General features: G+C 40.8%; 1 protein-coding gene across 3 annotated transcripts in view; it reads right to left on the bottom strand.

Moving 5' to 3' along the window:
* Window positions 1-19,353, bottom strand: part of CAB39 (calcium binding protein 39) — a 49,002-nt gene that overhangs the window by 4,594 nt on the left and 25,055 nt on the right. For all 3 annotated transcript variants that reach the window (XM_081910540.1, XM_081910542.1, XM_081910541.1), the window contains exons 2-6: window positions 17,588-17,743; window positions 9,731-9,895; window positions 5,383-5,501; window positions 2,132-2,300; window positions 167-226 (exon numbers count right to left, since the gene is read on the bottom strand). In XM_081910540.1, the coding sequence (XP_081766666.1) occupies window positions 167-226; window positions 2,132-2,300; window positions 5,383-5,501; window positions 9,731-9,895; window positions 17,588-17,701 (627 nt within the window). In that variant the 5' untranslated portion in view covers window positions 17,702-17,743. The remainder of the gene's footprint in view (window positions 1-166; window positions 227-2,131; window positions 2,301-5,382; window positions 5,502-9,730; window positions 9,896-17,587; window positions 17,744-19,353) is intronic.

The following is a 19,353-nucleotide window of genomic DNA, read 5'->3' as shown; positions in this document are numbered from 1 at the left end:
TGTCAAACATTGAACTTGCATTGATATGGAAATAAGAATAATAAAAACTGAACAGATAGCAGTTGGGCAACATTGTGAAGGGACAGCTTGAAATTTCTATTAGGATATAATTAGCATTATTAAATAACAACATAATTTAAAAAAAATATGAAATAAAAGTACATACCCTATCATAATGCTGTTCCAAGAACTCTGCACTGAGCAACTTGTGCCTTGTTAGTAAGTCCTGAAAACAAGAGATTACACGGTTATTTAAATGGCATTTCCATTCCTACCCTATAGTTCAGGGTGCAACAGTTCTTCACTGTACAGTGGTGCCCCGCAAGATGAACGCCTCGCAAGACGAAAAACCTGCTAGACGAAAGGGTTTTCCGTTTTGGAGGCGCTTCGTAAAACGAATTCCCCTACGGGGTTGCTTCGCAAGACGAAAAAAATCTTGCACCCCCCCGCGGTTTTTCCCTGGCTTTTTCGCCCTTTTCTTAAGCCGCTAAGCCGCTTATCAGCTGTTCCGCTGATAAGCCGCTTAACAGCTGATCGCTGGAAGCCGCTTGACAGCTGTAGCGCTAATCCGCTAAGCTGTCAATGGGCTTGCTTCGCAAGACGAAAAAACCGCTATACGAAGAGCCTCACGGAACGGATTAATTTCGTCTTGCGAGGCACCACTGTATTCCCCTTTCCCCCTGGTTGTTATATGCAGCCTTTTTCACATGCTTCTCTGGTTTTTTTAAGCCACACTTTTAGAAATGACAATACAGTATTTCACTCTTTTTGGGCAATTCCTCTTCTAAATGGCAGCCAAGATGGACCTTAGTCATGTCAATTTAAATGGATCTATTTTGAGTAGGACTAACATTGGGACGCAGGTGGCGCTGTGGGTTAAATCACAGAGCCTAGGACTTGCCGATCAGAAGATCAGCAGTTTGAATCCCTGCGACGGGGTGAGCTCCTGTTGCTCGGTCCCAGCTCCTGCCCTCCTAGCAGTTCAAAAGCACAAAGTGCAAGTAGATAAATAGGTACCACTCCAGCGGGAAGGTAAACGGCGTTTCTGTGTGCTGCTCTGGTTCACCAGAAGCGGCTTAGTAATGCTGGCCACATGACCCGGAAGCTATCTGCGGACAAACGCCGGCTCCCTCGGCCAATAAAGCGAGATGAGCGCCGCAACCCCAGAGTCGGTCACGACTGGACCTAATGGTCAGGGGTCCCTTTACCTTTACCACTGATTACAATTCTCTCTCTTTCAATGGCAGAGCCCCTCACACTTTAATTCAATGTGGAACAATTAATTCACTTTGGCTTGCTTTTGTACCCAATGTTCTGCCATTTTGTTTCTGGTCAGATGTAGTGTTTTGGGCTCTGGGAAAATGCTTTCCTTAAAAATCCTGTAGTCTTGAAAATATTCACCTTTTCCTTTCTGTTTGGTGCTAATTACTTTATCATAACCATACTATGTAATCTTCTTCAATTATTTACAGTGATATCTCGGGGTATGAACGCTGCAAGTTGTGTTTTTGGGCTGCGGACCGCACCGAACCCTGAAGTACTGTAACGGGTTACTTCCGGGTTTTGGTGCTCGTGTATGTGCAGAAGCACAAAATGGCATCGCCCGCGTGCACAGACGCAGCGGGTTGCAAACATGCCTCCTGCATGGATCACATTCACAACCCGAGGTATGACTGTATATGGGTTACTACTGCCAATTATAGTTCAAATAATGGAAGGAATTTTGTCTGTATGCTACATAGCCAGCTAGGTTTGACATGACTACGGTCCATTAATTTTGATGGGTCTACTTTAAGTAGCAGGTGGATACAACCTACCACCTCTGCAGATATTTTGAAGTCACACAATTAATGTGAAGTATGCAACAGTTTATATTTGCCTTCAGGAAGTTATGCAAGGCTCGCCTGTTCCTACAGCAGTTTTAAAAAATTAAAGGGTATTTTTACTACTGATATTGTTGTGATTTCGTTAATGCTGTTCTATGGCTGCTAGCTGCTGATATTAGATTGTTGTAATGAGATTTTATATTTGTTATCTGTTGTATGTTTTTCTGAAATTTCATGGGGAAGGTGTGAGCTGGATAGATAGATAGATACATATGAAGTAGCTGTCAAAATTCAGAATGTGTTACCTTGAAAGTTGCAAAAGCATCTGAAGCGATGTCAAATGTTGACATTTCCACATATCTGAAGAAGTCGTAAAACTGCTCTGACCACAAGATTATTTTTGCCAGTGGTTCATGTCTGATGCACTCTCTTAACATGATTCCACAATTCAGAGCAATTTCTGGGGATTCGTAACTACAAAGTGAGACATCAACGTAATTAACTCAGAAAGAGAAATATGATCACAGCAAACTTTTTACCTCCTTAAAGTTTTACCTCCTTAAAGTTTCAGCAACTACTGTATATAATATTTATTAGTAAAATAAATTCTACAATTTCAGTGAAACTATTTTAACATTTTCTGTGCCACTCTTCAATGGCAACACTCTCACTAGGGTGGCACTGATGTTCTCTGATCTAGGAATAGACACCTGCACTTTCAAAACACTTTCACAGTTCACCTATCTACAACTACACTGATCAATGTCCTATTAATTTTATATTCAATATTGTGCACCAGTTCAATTTTTTTCAAATTGCCTGTCAGGAAGATCTACCACAAATAGCTGAATTGTCATTTAATATATGATCGCCAGGATACATCCAAAAGGTGTGGAGATCCCCTAGAGCAATGTGAAGAGATACAATAGCAACTGAACACTGCCAATCTCCTTCCTCCTTTTGCATGCACAGGTTGGCTTTCCACTTGCACACAGTGATGCGAGTTAGATCCTGGTCTATGGAAATAGCAAATTCTAGATTCTAGATTAGAATTTTGCTCTTTCAATGGCTTACACTCTAATACCTTTGAAGGGATTGATGTAGCAACATTCACTAATACAAATATTGAACCTCCTCACCATCTATGTTTGTAGATTATATTGGCAAATATTTTTTAAAGATACTATGTTGCGGTGGCGGCAGCAGCAACAACAGCAAATTATAAAATAGCCAAGAAAGGGTGCTGTGTGAATCTAGTCTGGGAGGCAGTTCAAAAGGATACGTCTGCATTCCAAAGAAGGCCTCTGTCACTCCTTGTTTACCTTCTGATGCTAGAGGCATTTGGAGCAAGGCCTCTGCAGACAATCATAACATATATGCCCATTGGTATGAGAGAAGATTGATTCTTCAGATAATTTGGCTCTGGAACAACTACTTTCCCCTCTCTATGACAGTCAGGTTCATAACCTCAAATGATGCTAATCTACAAAGGCTTAGGTTGCAACAGAGGTCAGGAATACTTATTACAAACTTCATATGATTAGAAAGCTGTGTCCCTTTAGTCTTTCAGACTTAATGACCCTCATTCACACCTTTAAAATGCACCTTTAAAATGCACTGAACACAAAGCTGAATTTAATTTTTGGAACCTCCAAATAAAGTAGAAATGGGTTTCAAAGCTTCCTCATGGAGATGGAATGTCAGGAGCATTTACACTGATACTCTAGTATCTGCAAAGGCTTCTTACCACATTTGTGTTGGTTTGACTGAAAAAGCTCTCAATAGTTTGAACTTTAACTTACCTAGACTGCACCTTAGCTATTAAAGTGATCTTAACATTTAGTGGCGATTAATGCACTGTTACCTACACTTGGATTGGCAAGATTGGAATAAGTAAGTATAGTTTAATGTGTTCAGAACACATTGCTTGTTTGGGATTTCCTGCTGCATTCGGTGATGCACAGAGTGGATTGGTCTGGAAATGTGGGATGAATGTGGCCTCCCTAATATTTTAAGATTATCTATCTTCCTAGTTAAGGAACACAGCATCTCGTTCTGAGAACATCAAGCTATTTATGCATGCAAAACTAAGCACCGCAAAAATATGCTATACTGCTTTCCCCCCCAAGAACTAGCTGGTGTAAGAAAGGAAAACAGAAGCTACCGTAAACATTTGGCTAAATGCAACTGAGATCATCATCATCAGGAGAAAAAATAGCAAAGAAAAATAACTGGGTTCTGTTGTGTGAAAGGCTTCCAAAGTGTTTTAAGGTTGGCAAGCTCTCAATTAACCGTTTTCATAGGGTTTGTTTCTTTTTTTAAAAAAGGAAGAGATGTCATTTCCTTAAGTACGGAAGAAAACAATCTCAAATACCCCTCTGTTTCAAACACCACCAACACTTACATTATGCATTAATTTGGTGTAAAGTGTCACATTTGTTTCATTGTTAGAATGTTAAAAAAACCAAGCATGATGCTTCAATGAAACAATGCAATTAATATAAGAAGCGGAAACAGCAATATGGCAGGGAGTGCACATAATGAATTAGCCTTTGTCTGGGCAAGCCTGAGCCAACGGTGTATCATAACTACAAGGATATGGATTGTGTATCACAAGCCACAGGGCGAATTGTGGCGCATGACTTCAGGTTGAAGTTCTGCTCTGTGAACAAAAGGCACAGGGTCAAACGTCTTGGCCCAGTTTGCCGAGTCAGAAAATTCTATGTGCAAAACCGCTGCCAAACTGCGATCCTATAGGGAAACTTTAAGGTAAACATTTCTAAGCAAAAAGGCTCAGTTATCGCACAGCACTAAGGCAAACTATGGCTTAGTATGAAGGCATGTTAGGGAGATTGTGACTGCATCATTCCTCCTGTGGCCTTGCTATTTAAAAATATAATGACTGAAAACTCCTGTAGGTTCCTTGTTGTGATGCCAAAGTATGTCCTTTTAAAAGGTTAGTCACCTGTATGCTAAGCCAAACCATGCCTTAAGTCACAGCAGCGGGGACCAGAAGAGTAGAAAAATGGCTGCAATCTCCTTTTCAGTAGCCTACACATTTGTGATAAACCATGGTATGGTTTAGCATTAAGTGTGAACCAGGTCAAATACAACTTAGGAAAGAAGGGAAGGCACCAAATGCAAGAACAAAAGGGAAGAGGACCTCAAAGGAACATAGGAGGTGATTTGCTGCCCAATGTGTTTTAAGTATTAGTTACTCCCTTGGAAGAGTAATGATTCAGTTCATTCAAAGAGAAACCAAACATGGAATTCATATCCTTTATGAACGTGCGAGCTTCAAAAAGTGTCTCCATTGCCCTTTAAGGTCTCTTCCACATAAAGTCAGCAGTCACTTTCATAATTTTGGTTGAATTTTTCTAGCAAAGACCTATGACCAAGCAAGCAACTTCAGCCATCTGTTTTTCACTGCTCAGTTCGACTTCCAATCACCGATAGCGTACCTGACTGAAGAGAGCAGGAGAAAGGGGGGGGGTGACCTAGTCTTAAGCTGGAAGTACAGCAGTTTATGTTTGTTTATACAACATACTATACGCACCCTTTTAACAGCATGAACAGTATATTTTGCTGAGTGCAGATGTATTCGACTGTGGGGGTTCTTGTACCAATTTGCCTCCTCAGAATGTTGTTGAATATCTGAGCCACATCCTTTTTGCCCTGCAAAAAAGACAAGCCATACAGCATATAGAATCAGTGGTGAATATAAAAAGGGATAACATGAAGAGACCATAACTTCATGCCTTTAAAGCTGCAAACTGAATTGTCCAAGACTTGCACTTATTATTGCCCAAGAATTCCCAAAACATTTGCTATTGCGATGCCAATTTTAATATATAAAGCACAGAGCACAGTTTAACCAATGACAGAAGTTTAGGAGTTATGGTATTATTTAGTCCTAGAATAAAATTTATCACAGTTATACATATCACTGGTTGCTGCGAGGAATCCCCCTTATCCAGTCATGATTTGTGTACTTTAAGAATGAAACCAAACTACCATACCTGAAGTTTCCATCCCATGTGAAATTTGACTTAATCTGTGACACACTCTTAGCAGGTAAACTTCATGTTCTGAATTGACTATTAGGCATTTGAAAATGGAACAGTATCTTGTTTCATGTACCTCAAGATGAGTTACACTTGTGTTCATGACTACTCCTTTCTTTATATCAATTTCCTTAGAACAGTTTATTCATTTGCTTGTAGTTAGTAGATATTACTACAAGCAGCAGGAAAAAAGGCCACAAGCAATGCCTAAAACATTTATCTAGGAAGATCATGTTGTTGACAGGGTTTCTTTGCTAGTTCAAGGTGGTTTAAACCAGGGGTAACCAACATACTGTCTTCCAGATGTTGTTGAACTACAATTCCCATTAGCATCAGCCAACATGGCCAATGGTGAGGGATGATGAAAGCTTTTACAGCAGGGGGCCAGTCTATTTTCCCTCAGACCTTGTGGGGGGCTTGACTATATTTTTGGGGGAAATATGAATTCTTATGCCCCACAAATAACCCAGAGATGCATTTTAAATAAAAGCACACATTCTACTCATGTAAAAACACGCTAATTCCCGGACAGTCTGCGGGCCGGATTGAGAAGGTGATTGGGCTGGATCCGGCCCCTGGACCTTAATTTGCCTACCCATGCAGTAGTTCAACAACACCTGGAGGCAGTGTGTTGGCTACCTTCACTTTCAATGCTACTCTGAGTATATGGGAGCCATTTTACTGTGAGCAGCTCCCGTGCAGCTGAGGTAACAGCCATGAGTCTCAAACAATATGGGTGAGAACAATCACATGGGCTCAAACTGAAGAAATGGCATCCAGCCAAGGAAGAAGTGCTGTTATCATGGAAAGAGACCCATGCCACCAGTAGCTGTCTGTAAACATTATCCACACCAAATGGAAGCTGCAAAGGGGCTGGTGGTGCTTGAAGTTTTCTACCCACCCACCTGCACGAATAGTTGGATGTTGAGCTGCTGAATATAAATGCTAAGTATTTAAAAGACAAATGATTTTCTAAATTCCAATTCCATTGTAAGCTGGCCCAAAGCAGCACCAGAGCTCTTTGTTCCGGCAATGAGTAGGACAGTGTTTCTGGAAGCGGCCTCACCCAAACCCCACGTATCACAACAGTCAAGCGTCATTCACCAGCTCAGCCAATTTTGCCTAGGGTCTCATTATTCTTTCCGGACTTGCCATTAGTAACAGTATTTCCTTGTTAGCCGCATAATGAACTTGGTGATGGTTCACAATAATACACAATTACATCATTGTTTGAACTATTTACCACTTCCAATGATGTAACTTTGTCACTATGATGATAAACACACGTCCTTCGTGGGCAGAGGTGAAGACTAAAAGCTACTAGTACTGGCCCAAGCAGAAGAAGGCATTTAAGAAACAGTTTTCAGGAGAAACCAAGAAAAAAAATTACCCCAGTAGTTGAAGTAACTCCCTGGGGGCATTTGTTTTAATAGATATGCAAGGTATTTTGTGGTCCACACACAACACCCTGAAGATCTGTCTGCCCACAAACCACTGGACATCTATTGAAGAAGAGTAAATGCACACCTCAAACCTAGAACACCTAATATCCCTTCCATAGGCAAACAATACATCTGGAAAGTTATTATGTTTATTATTAGTGGACTGGGTGAGAGCCAACAAGCTGAAGTTTATTGCAGGTAAGATTGAGGCACTGTTAGTGGATGGATGGGAGGTGGTCTGCCCTTGATGTGGTTACACTGCCTCTGAAGGACCAAGTATGCAGCTTAGGGGTACTTCAGGATCCATTCGTATCACAGGAGGTTTAGACCACCTTGGTGGTGCAAAGTGCTTTCCAACAGTTTGGCTGGTGACCCAGCTGCACACCTATCTGGACAGGGATAGCCTAACTTCTGTTGTCTATGCTCTGCTAACCTCTAGATTAAATGACTGCAATGCGCTATATGTGGCGCTGCCTGTGAAAACAGTTCAGAAACTTCAGAGGGTGCAGAATTCAGCAGCAAAATGGTCTGAGCATGTAACGCCAATTCTGGCCTGACAGCATTGGCCTCCAATTGGTTTCAAGGTCCAATTCTAAGTGATGGTTTTGACCTATAAAGCCTTAAACGGCTCAGGACTGCATCTCCCCATATGAACAGACCCTGACACTGTGATCATCATCTGACCTTATCTGTTTGCCTCCTCCATGAGATGTCTGGGGAGTAGGAACACAATAATGTGTCTTTTCTGCAGTAGCTCCCCGTTTCTGAACACACTCTTTCCCCAGGCAGGCATGCCAGGCAAAATCATTCCTCTTTGACCATGCCATGGGCTGATTAAACAATCTATGGCCTTAAAATAATAATAATAATAATAATAATAATAATAATAATAATAATAATAATAATGTTTTGAATTTTGTATTTTTATTTTGTATTTTTGTATTGTAAACTGCCCTTTGGAATACAAATTTAATAAAAACAATTTATATCCCACCTTTTCCTCAGAACCTGGACTAAAGGGGGACTTACAAAAATTAAAATGAAACAACAAACAAACAAAAACTCTTGCTAAGCTAGACCAGAGTTTCTCAGTAAGCATATATGGAAAAGGCAACTTCAAAGGAGACAGTACAGAAATAACTGGTTAAAAGAATGAATGTATTTAAGAAAGCCATTTGTTTAAAGAGAAATAAGGTTTTTTAGCATATGAGTGTTTTCTAGAACTTTATACAATGTAATTTTGACTTTAAAATTTCCCTTAACAGATCACAAGGATCTAGTTTTATAAGACATCACAGTGGCTTTGTGGACTTCCTGATTAATCTATTCTGGAATGCACCTCCAAGGGGAAAATATCATTCATAACAGTGTCAGGTATGACAATAAGCAGAAGAGACCAGAAAGAGTTGACATTCCAAAGTAAATTCATCATACCAGGATCCATTGAAAGGACAAACAACTCTGTTTCACAGAGAATTAAAAGGAAAATTCTTGGAATGCCAGAAGCCTTTATCCAATTTACATTCACGCACTATTCAGATAATCAAAATGACAAAAGAGTTGTCACCTCAGCACCAATAAGCATAGCTAACGTGCCTTGAGCAAGTTCACCAAAATCTAGCAATCCTTTGCAGCCACAAAGGTTCCAAATGCACACATGCAGATACACCACCTGCAGGGCTTCTGTTGCAATGCCATTAAAAAAGGAGCCATTTTGCTCAAGTGAAACATTACAATGCACACACAGCTTCTCCTTTCACAGAAATTACTGCTGAAATTTCACTCTCCCCAGATCACCAGGCTCAATATTACCTCTCCACAAGTCTGCAGGCATGTGATGAGCTGGGTGTCCCCCTCCCTCTACAAAGTTTGTCTCATTTAGAATCATGAATTTCAGGCTTTGCATAGACATCTGGTTGGACACTGTGAAAACAGTATCCTGAACTAGATAAGTAAGGCTCTTCTGATGTTCTTCTAAATCCTACCAATCACATAGCATATTTTCCCATCCCTGATCTAGGGCAGCAGCAAAAATTAGTAGGAGTGGATCCACAAAACTGTGGCCCCAGGATCATGACCCAGAATGCCTTGAGCGGTTTTACTTCCCTTTGAACATGAGGGTGCTTTACCTTTCCAGGACTAGGAGTTAAACTGCAGTAATAGGTTGGGTATAAAATGTGCTATGACAATATAGTTCTTTTGATGTTACAGTCAAACAACTGTCAAAGTATTAAATGTTCCTTAATAATTAATAAATCCAGAAAATTTATGTGTGAGCATATATTCTCCATCACTTTCCAAACTACAGATTAGGAAGATCTCTTTGGGGAACATAGTTTTCTAAAGCAACATGAATTTGAAACTGAAGCTGCAATGAGTCTGTGTATCATTTTCTTACCTCAAAATCAATGAGTTGTAGGTCAGCTACTAGGGTGCTAAGAAGACCACTGTTGTATAGCTCCTGAGCAAGCTGAGCAACAGCTTCTGTCTGAGGCTCCTTTTCATTTGTGCCATACAAGATTTCTTTCATGGCAACTAAATTTTTGGAAACTTCTTCAGTAGCCTGAGCAAGGAAAAACATAAAAACTGTAATTGTTTCAAAAGCCAAAACCAAGCTACTCATTAGTATGTGCTTGAGACAAAAACATGCAACAGATATCAAAATGAACAATGAACATCAACACATATTTCAATGATACAATTACAACCCCAACCTCTGCCCACCTATGCATACCTACCTCCTGGTTATACACTGAAAGAATAAAATTATTCCTAATTGGTTAAGTGGTGTTTGTTATGTGCTGAAAACACAGAGAGCTTCAGATGGCTAAAGTGCAATACATTTTTTAAATACACAATTTCACTGGTGTAGTTCAGCCAGATCACAAAATCCTGGGGTGGTGATGAGAGTTCAGTGTGCCACATTCCCACAACCAGGGGAGAGTGGCTAAGCTACAGAATAACTGGTAATCCCATGACACTCTACAATGGGGGAAAATTGGGATGATTTAGTTGGGGTGGGGGAAGCTAGCTGTCATCTGAACATATTCCACAAAAGGACCATGAATGCCATACTTTAGCTGAAAGTCAAGGATGTTACACACTGAATAAAGGTTAGAGAGAGAAAGGGGGGGGGGAGTCAAGAGTGCTAACAAGGTCTGTTCTATGACTAAGTAAATATTTACTGCACCAAGAGCAATTATATATGCCACAAACCAGCACAGTGGCAGTTTAAAAATAAAGCTGAGGTAAACCAAGAAGCTGGAAATAGATCAACATACACAAAATTGTCCAGAGATAGCCTAACACAAAGTGTCATACTGAAGAACAAAAAACCCTAATAATATTTCCTCACTCCTACATTATTGCAAGTAAAATCCACACCATGCAGGGAAGACATCTAAAACCTAAGGATGTTGATTGTTTTTCCAACCTCACCCAAGAAGCCACCATTGCCAAATTTACCTGCAATCAATATCACAAGAAAATGCCACCCTAAACGAATAGGTGAAGCATGCCGCCTCCCAAGGCCATCTGTTTGAGGAGAGGAGAGATGGGCCAGTAGGGACAGCTTCCAAGTGAGAGAAAGGGCTTTCCAACCTCTCACTATTTGTAATGGCATCATTTCATCGAGAAACATGAAATTTGAGGTGTTCTCTGTTCTTAGAACTCAATCAGGAAGCAGGACATTTTTCAGCTGGAGCTTGCCAGAACTCAGTTCCGGCACCTCTCAGGTGGATGGCATTGCCATCATAAGAGAAAAAGGGAGGTGTTCATGGTGAGTTCTGGCACCTCTTTTTCTATAATAATAGCTCTAGGTAGAGAAAACTATTCATTCCATGCTCCCTAGGAGGAAGTGATATTCCTGAGGATATTTAGGAGAATCATTGCCTTCATGCTGATTAATCACTCTCTCTTCTAAAAAACAACAACACACACAAAAACAAAAAACAAGGTTTGTTTGCTTTGGAAGGGGGAAGTTGTGGAAGAAATGTCATTCTGAGCTCAAAAATAGGGAGAATTCAATACTGAACTGTCCCAAAATTCAAATACCCATAGTATTTTAAAGCCATGAGATCATCAGCCTTTCCAGAAACTCAAAACAGGAATTGATCTGGTCAAAAGGATTTCTGATACAGCAGGGAGGCTGCCAATGAGTAGGAAATTGCAACTCACATTTGAAAAGATTTAGTGCACACTTACATATGCTGTCAGCATCAAATTGGTTAAGAGGATGTAGGATTAATGATCTGGCATTTCCTATTGTTTCAACAGGTTCTTTGGCATAACATGAAAAACAGCTGTTAAAGACCATAAGCAGCGCTATATTAAGCAGGAAAAACAGGTATTTAAGAAACCGTCAAATCCCTCTTGCCTGCCCTGTTACAAATAGCAATCAGTTCTACAGGCTGCACAATCTTGCTTTCTAGCTCCAATTGGGACCAGGGCTGTTTAATGCACAGGGGTTATAAACGGGAACTTTGTGAGCACTGCAGGGTGGAGAGCATTTGATCTCTATTCAATAAAAAATGCTTAGCTTACAGAAGGGTTGTTCAACCTCTTGCCAGGTAAATAGTAGTTTTGAGATCACTGCAAATCTGAAGTAATTCCGTTGCATATGTGCAAGTCAATGTGCAGGGTTGTACACTGTACAGAAGATATGCACATATATGGAGAATCCTAAACTGAGCAATTCGTGTGAGTTTCAGTGGTACAAACTTCTGCAAATACACATTCACTGAGGTTAGTGGGGAGGCAACAATATGCTACTGTGGACTCTGGTGAGAAGAAGAATGGGGTAACACCAGAAACAGCTGCTCATTTGTTATTTTGAGGAATTATTGTACCCCTTGAGTAAAAAAGTGGAAGCTGTGTGTATCAACCATATAGGAAAGAGAGAACTTTTAAAAATTTGAAGCCACTATCTCTACCGCATGTTACTTTCCAGTGACAGTTTTCTTGTGACACCCAAGTTAATAAATAATTCTTATGGAAAATGCTTAATAGTAATAATAATAATAATAATAATAATAATATACTGCCCTACACCTGCAGGTCTTGGGGTGGTTCACAAGATAAAATCACAATATAAAAACACAAAATATATAATCAAAATAAAAACAGAAACCACCAAATAACACCTCCCCCCAACCCCCCCCATTTTAAAAGGGCACTGGATGACAATAAACCAAAGGTCTGTTTAAAGAAAAAAATTTTGCCTGGCACCTATGGGTGTATAATGAAGGCGCCAGGTGAACCCCCCTGGGGAGAGCATTCCACAAGTGGGGAGCCACTGAAAAAAGGACAGTTCTTGTGTTGCCAGCCTCCAGACGTCTCATGGAGGAAGCACACGAAGAAGGGCTTCAGAAGATGATCAGAAGATTGTACATGAAATCTTTAAGTGCATTTGTGCATCACATTTCTCATATTAAGGCGTATATAAAATGTGAAACAGAATGCCCTTCTTTATAAAAAAAATGAAAGGAAGCTTAAGAGGCAGCATATCAGGTAGTGCGGTAGACAGTACCATTTATAAAACACGACACAACCATGAAGATTGGTTTAACAGGATTGTTTCCTTAACCTGATCCAACATAAAATGGATGATTTACATCTACTTCAAAACTTTAAACATGGTATCTATCTTCTCAATAGCATAGCTTATTTCTAAGAGTAGTACATTAGATACACTGAAGATTAGATCATTTGAGATTAGATCATTTGAGAAGAGAGGAAAAATTGTAGTGAGAAGAGTTACAGCTTCGTTAGAAATAGAAGGAACTGTGTAGTTAGCTCAATTCTTTTCCACAGCAGCTTCTGCCACACAGACAAATAAGTCCATATCGTTTTTTGGATTTGCAAGGCAGCAGCTAGAAAGATCAAGCTCCTTGCAGCCAGAATGGAACGGCACAACACTCTTCCCACCATTACTAATTAAAATTCCAGGTGGAACAATAGTTATCCTATTGTGAAGAGCATAAACAACCAATGGACTAAACCCTTGCCTGAATCTGAATGCCTAATTCCCACAGTGATTTTAGTTCTGGTTCCAGAAGCAAGTGACATCAGCTTCAAGATAATTTAATTTGCTCCAACCACCCAAGAGATAAAACAATTAGCCGCCGCTAGGGTAGTAACTTTCATCAAACGGCTTCACAGGGTGAACTCCAAGAAGTTACGAGCACTAGGGAATAGGCACCTTATAAAGGGAAATGCCATTCATGTTTATACTTGCATGGCTATATTAACACCAGTCTTTTAATTTCTTGCAGTCTGTGCATCCCCAACCCCCAATACTACTTATAAGAGGCATATTATTTTGTAGGGTGTTACAATTTCTTTTTGCAGGCACAAACTGCAGTGCTATGTGGGCAACAAAGTTCCACACATTCTGTTGTGCAAACCAGAGCCACATTTCCCTGTAGATTTGGAAGTATAGAACACCACAACAAGGTGTAGAAAAGTGGAATTTTAGGCTTATAAACTGTACTGGTTGACTGAGTGAAAACTAACCTGCGCGTGAACACTGCTGTGTAAATATTTTCCTACAACATCCCAGAAAACAGCTATTTAACCAACTGGGCCACATTTAAAAGCCTTCTAAAGCAAACAAATTAAAATAAAACTAACAGGTCAGCCCATAATTATGTGACAGGACTGCAGATTGGGCTGTGACTGCTAAAAGGCTGGTCTCTGATGTGCCTTTTTAATTCTGCATTTTAAAAATAGCTTTTCCAACCCATCCTCAATGATTGACCACAAATTATTTAAAGTTTGCTTTGATTTACTATCAGCCTTACCCAACATGGTGCCCTCCAGATGTTTTGGACTACAATTCCCAACACCCTTACAACTAATATGCCAGCTGGGACTAATGGAGTTGGGAGTCTAACATCTGGTTGGGGAAGGCTAATTTACAGGAATATAAGAAATGTATGCTGGGAGTCCTAAACCCTTAGGAGCTGATTTTTTGAGGGGGGTGCTGGGGTGGGAGTTCCACTGGTGGAAGCATAAGTCCATTGTACAAATGGGTGTGCATGTGTCAAATCCATGTGTACTCTCTCACACAAAAGCACACCAGAAATTGTTTTGAAGAGGAAATGGCAAAATAAGTAAAGGGGCGAAACAAAGGGCCAAAAAAAGACCCCAACTTCACCATATTTTTCAAATCATAGATTCCTCAAGGGTCCTGTCAGGTGATCAGTGGGTGATCATTTCAACACCTGTGGAACTTGGTCAAAACTTGTTTGAAACATGCCCGCCATAGAAAAATAGATGCAAATTAAGCAATACCTTGGGTTTTCAAAAGTGACTCTGGAGGCAGCTTAGCTTACATTTCAGAACAATTATAACAGCCTTTAGTATAACAGAGACCTCCTTTTCCATTTAATGCCATTTTGTTTTTTCTAGCTTTTACAAATGTGCCTTTCCCCTAAAATTAATTTCTGTCTTCATAAAATTATGCTCCCTTTTAAGTATATTAAAACATCATCATTATTTCTGCCATCCCCCCATATCCCATCCCCAACAAAAAAGCAGTGCTTCATTTGATATACTTCCATAGCTGCTACATTTTTTGTGCCACTCCTTCCAGAACAGTTACCGTATTTTTCCTTCTATAACACGCAGATTTTTTCTTCTAAAAAGGAAGGGGAAATGTCTGTGCGTGTTATAGAGCGAATGTGTGGTCCCTGGAGCCAAATGGTGCGAGGGGAGGCAAAAAAAAAGCAGGCAAAAATCGGGAGTCTCCTAGAAGGGCAAGCTGAAAAGAGGAAGTGGCTGCTTTCCTGCATTCTGCCTCAGGGTCTTACTGCCCACCCGCCTCTGTTTCCTTGCTGTGTTTGCTCAAACGGAACAAAGAGCAGGGAAAGCCCCTCCCCTCCAGGCAAGCAGAGGTTTTCACCTCATGCAGGAGGGAGGGAGGGAGAGAGGGAGAGAGAGAGAGAGAGAGAGAGAGAGAGAGAGAGAGAGAGAGAGAGAGCGGGAGCTGGCTGGCTTGGGTGGGTAGGTGAGGGAAAACTTTTGCCTTCCTTTCCTCCCTCCCAGTAATACCCCTCTCCTGCATTCTTAGCCAGCTGCTTCTCTGCACACCCCTCTTGTACTCCTTGTCTGTTCTGTGTTTTTCCTTCCCTCCCCACTTAAAATGTGGTTAAAAAGCATGGATCCACATGGATCCTCAGGATCTTTGCATTGGGTCACCCCAAATTCACCATAAGATCACATAGCATGTCCATGGCTACAGCCTGCCCACCCAAAATCACGCACCCACTGTTGCCTGGGGCTGCAATGGTGCAAAAACGTGGTGAAGAAGAAGAAGAAGAAGAAGAAGAAGAAGAAGAAGAAGAAGAAGAAGAAGAAGAGGAGGAGGAGGAGGAGGAGTTTGGATTTGATATCCCGCCTTTCACTCCCCTTCAGGAGTCTCAAAGCGGCTAACATTCTCCTTTCCCTTCCTCCCCCACAACAAACACTCTGTGAGGTAAGTGGGGCTGAGAGACTTCAAAGAAGTATGACTAGCCCAAGGTCACCCAGCAGCTGCATATGGAGGAGCGGAGACTCGAACCTGGTTCCCCAGATTACAAGACTACCGCTCTTAACCACTACACCACACTGGCTCTCATGGATCCACAGGGATTCTCAGGATCTTTGCATTGGGTCACCCCAAATTCACCATAAGATCACATAGCATGTCCATGGCTACAGCCTGCCCCCCAAAAATCACGCACCCACTGTTGCCTGGGGCTGCAATGGTGCAAAAATGTGGTTAAAAAGCATGGATCCACATGGATCCTCAGGATCTTTGCATTGGGTCAGCCCAAATTCACCATCAGAGCACATAGCATGTCCATGGCTACAGCCTGCCCCCCCAAAATCACGCACCCACTGTTGCCTGGGGCTGCAATGGTGCAAAAACATGGTTACAAACCATGGATGCACAGGGATTCTCAGGATTTTTGCATTGGGTCACCCCAAATTCACCATCAGATCACATGTCTGTGGCCACAGCATGAAGCACAAAAATGATACATCCACTGTTTCATTCAGAATGTTTTTTCCCTTGTTTTCCTCCTCTTAAAACGATGTGCGTGTTATGGTCAGGTGCGTGTTATAGAGCGAAAAATACGGTACTTAAGTTCCTGCATGCATTCACCATTGGCACACCAGTTCTCTACAGTTGCCTGAATATATACTGCTTCCTCTCCCCTGGTGTAACTGGGCTCCAAGCTGTCCAGATCTTGACTCCTTTGACTTTGGGAAATGTTAAATGTGGCTCTTTATGCTTATTACCAAGAATTAGCTCCCATGTTCCTAGCTGGTGTCCCCAAGTTGGTCTTCAAAAAGTTGTGCCCTACAGCTAATTTCAAAGTAATGTTTCCTTTGATTCAGTCATCTGGCATGGGAGTATTTCTGGCGTAAGCACCTGTTTCAAAACTATTTGTCCATCTCTCCAAGGGAGACACAATGAATTTATTATTATTTATTATTTTTGCAGTGGGGGTGGATAAGACACTACTTATATTTGAAGTTAACTGAAAATGTTTTGGAGAGAAATCTTACATCCCTTAACTATGCTATAACTAGTTTCTCCTCTGCATCAGTGAGACTATGGGTATTTTTCAGCAACTGAATATACATATTTACAAACCGGGTTGTGAAGATCCATGTTTCAGCCATTCCTTTAACTGTTGCACAGACTAAGGACTTCTAAGTTTTTCAAGTACTGCATTCAACATAAGGGAGAAACTTCAGACTAACACTTGCACTAAGCAATTTCAAGAACATTTATGCTGAGATGTCCTATAGTCTGGTGGCTTGAGAAGATGACTACACCCATCAAAGTTGTTAATAGACACTTACATCTCATACTGGTGGGCAATCTCAAGCGACTGATTACTGAGTAGTGGGTCTGAGATAGGAAAGAATCAGGTGAGAATACAGGCTAGGCTCAGGAAAGAGTAGGTTTGAGATGGCATGATGGTAGTAGTGACAGAAAATAAATTAGTGTAGGTTGGAAACAGCATCAGCACTGGGGAGTTGTCCATGTCCACATAGGCTGCTTACAAAGATTTGAAGCATTTGGGTGCCAGCATCAACAAAGAGGAACGGTAATGGGTTCATGGAAACGTTACTTTAGAAAAGGGAGAGAAGACACAAGCTCTCTACAAAACTAATACATAGCCAGTACATTATTCTCCAGCATGAAGAGCACATATTTGTATTAAAACAGATCCCCAAAGAAGCAAATGTAAAAACATACCTTTTCTACTTTCTTGTCAGAAATATCTTGCTTTTCTAGCACTGCCATACTCTCCTTCAGATTCTTCACTATGTCTGCAGGAGACTTGTGTGATTTGCCAAAAGGAAATGGCATGGTTGCAACCTAAGCACGCCTCCTCTTCTACAATTCCTTCACCTGTAAAAAAGTTTAAAAGAGAGAGTCTGTAGTTAGGAGCAATAAAACAAAGCTTAGGACTGCTTAGCCTAAGCAAGCAGGCACCACAATTGAACAAGACTTTACAGTGCTTTCTACTACTTCCTATTATCATCTCACTTTTTTTAGCAAGAAACTTTGCAACTTGTATTCAGAGTCAAAATCCTGTTCCTGAGCCCCTCATGTCTGCCTCTGACACTGCTGTGAGGAGGTCAGAAGTATCTGCTTCCATTTTAGACAAAGTGCAGGTTGCTGTGATGTATAAACCCAAGACAAACTGTAATTAGTGGAAGCAAGCCAAGTTCATATCATAGTTTATGAAAATGGCTCATTTTTGCTAACAATAGTGAAAATTAGTGAGTTTTTGGTCTGCGGCTAATAAAAAATGGAGCCACTTTGAAACTTTTCATTGCCATTGGGCCACAGGAGAGGCAGAATGTAGCCTTGTTGAAGCTTGTCCTGGTAAAACTAAACTGTCATGTATATGTAATTACAAATGATAAAAAGAGATCTAACCATGCAGAGGAAACATTCTCTTATCTTTTGGCCCCCCACACTGAAGTTAACAGTACTCATGTGGGATCTCAGTGCACAACTGAACTCCACAGAGATTAGGATCAGTTTATTTTTACATTGTATTTTTCCAGTAGTTCTATGATGAATACTCTATGGTTTCAAAAAGGATCCAACTCTCATTAGTAGTTTGGTCAACAACCTCTGATACAAGTAACACAAGCCACCTGTAGGTAAAGTGCTTGAGGTACAGACCTGAAGGTATTTAAAATATGAGTAGCATTCTGTAACTCAGTAAACCTTTTCAAGCAATATTTACAGTTTACTTATTCAAATACAAAACGGGTAACAACAAATGCTTTAGCAGCCTAGCCATCAAATATGTATGTGCTAATTAATAAAGGTTTCCTTAAATTACTTCATGACTGGACTTCCAGCGTTCTCGATAGGATACAACAGAAAAGCCTGTGCTTAAAAAATGCTGATGGGTTGGTTACTCCTGCCGCAAACAAAAGGACAGTTGAAGCTGACAGAGCAGAGGTCACAATGTCATGACAAAGAATGCCTGTCCCCACCTGACACAAATGAAAATAGCCCACAGTCTGGGTCAGGAAGCAAATCGCTACTGCTCAGTTTACAACAAACGTAAATAAAAACCTTCATTGGAACAATGTGGGGATGGACAGTGAAACTTGGCACAATTCTATGGGCTCACAATTTCAAGCCTGAATATTTCCATCAGTCAGGCCATTCATAGATTTCAGCTGTTCTAACGCCATTATCTGCAAATTACAGCCAGCAGTGGCTTTAATCTGCAAATAATGCAAATATATAACTGGAAACAAGTTAGGCAGTAGAAGCTACAGGTATTTTTTTTTAAAAAAGGCCTGAGAATCACCACAAACTATGCTGTTAGGGGGCAGCTCATGGGCCGGGCTGCTTCCTTAGGTTGGTGACCTATGCTTTAGACATTACAGCACAGTGTGCAAGGAGGCAAGGCTTACTTATGCCTCTATTCTTACTGCATGTTGTAGCATGGGAAAATTGCACCTGTGGGAGGCAATGCACATAAACACACA

The sequence above is a fragment of the Podarcis melisellensis genome (genome assembly GCF_964234715.1).
Source record: "Podarcis melisellensis genome assembly, chromosome: 5".
NCBI classification, from domain to species: domain Eukaryota; kingdom Metazoa; phylum Chordata; class Lepidosauria; order Squamata; family Lacertidae; genus Podarcis; species Podarcis melisellensis.
Note: the sequence above shows the minus strand (reverse complement) of the source record. Positions and strands in the feature narration are given on the sequence as shown.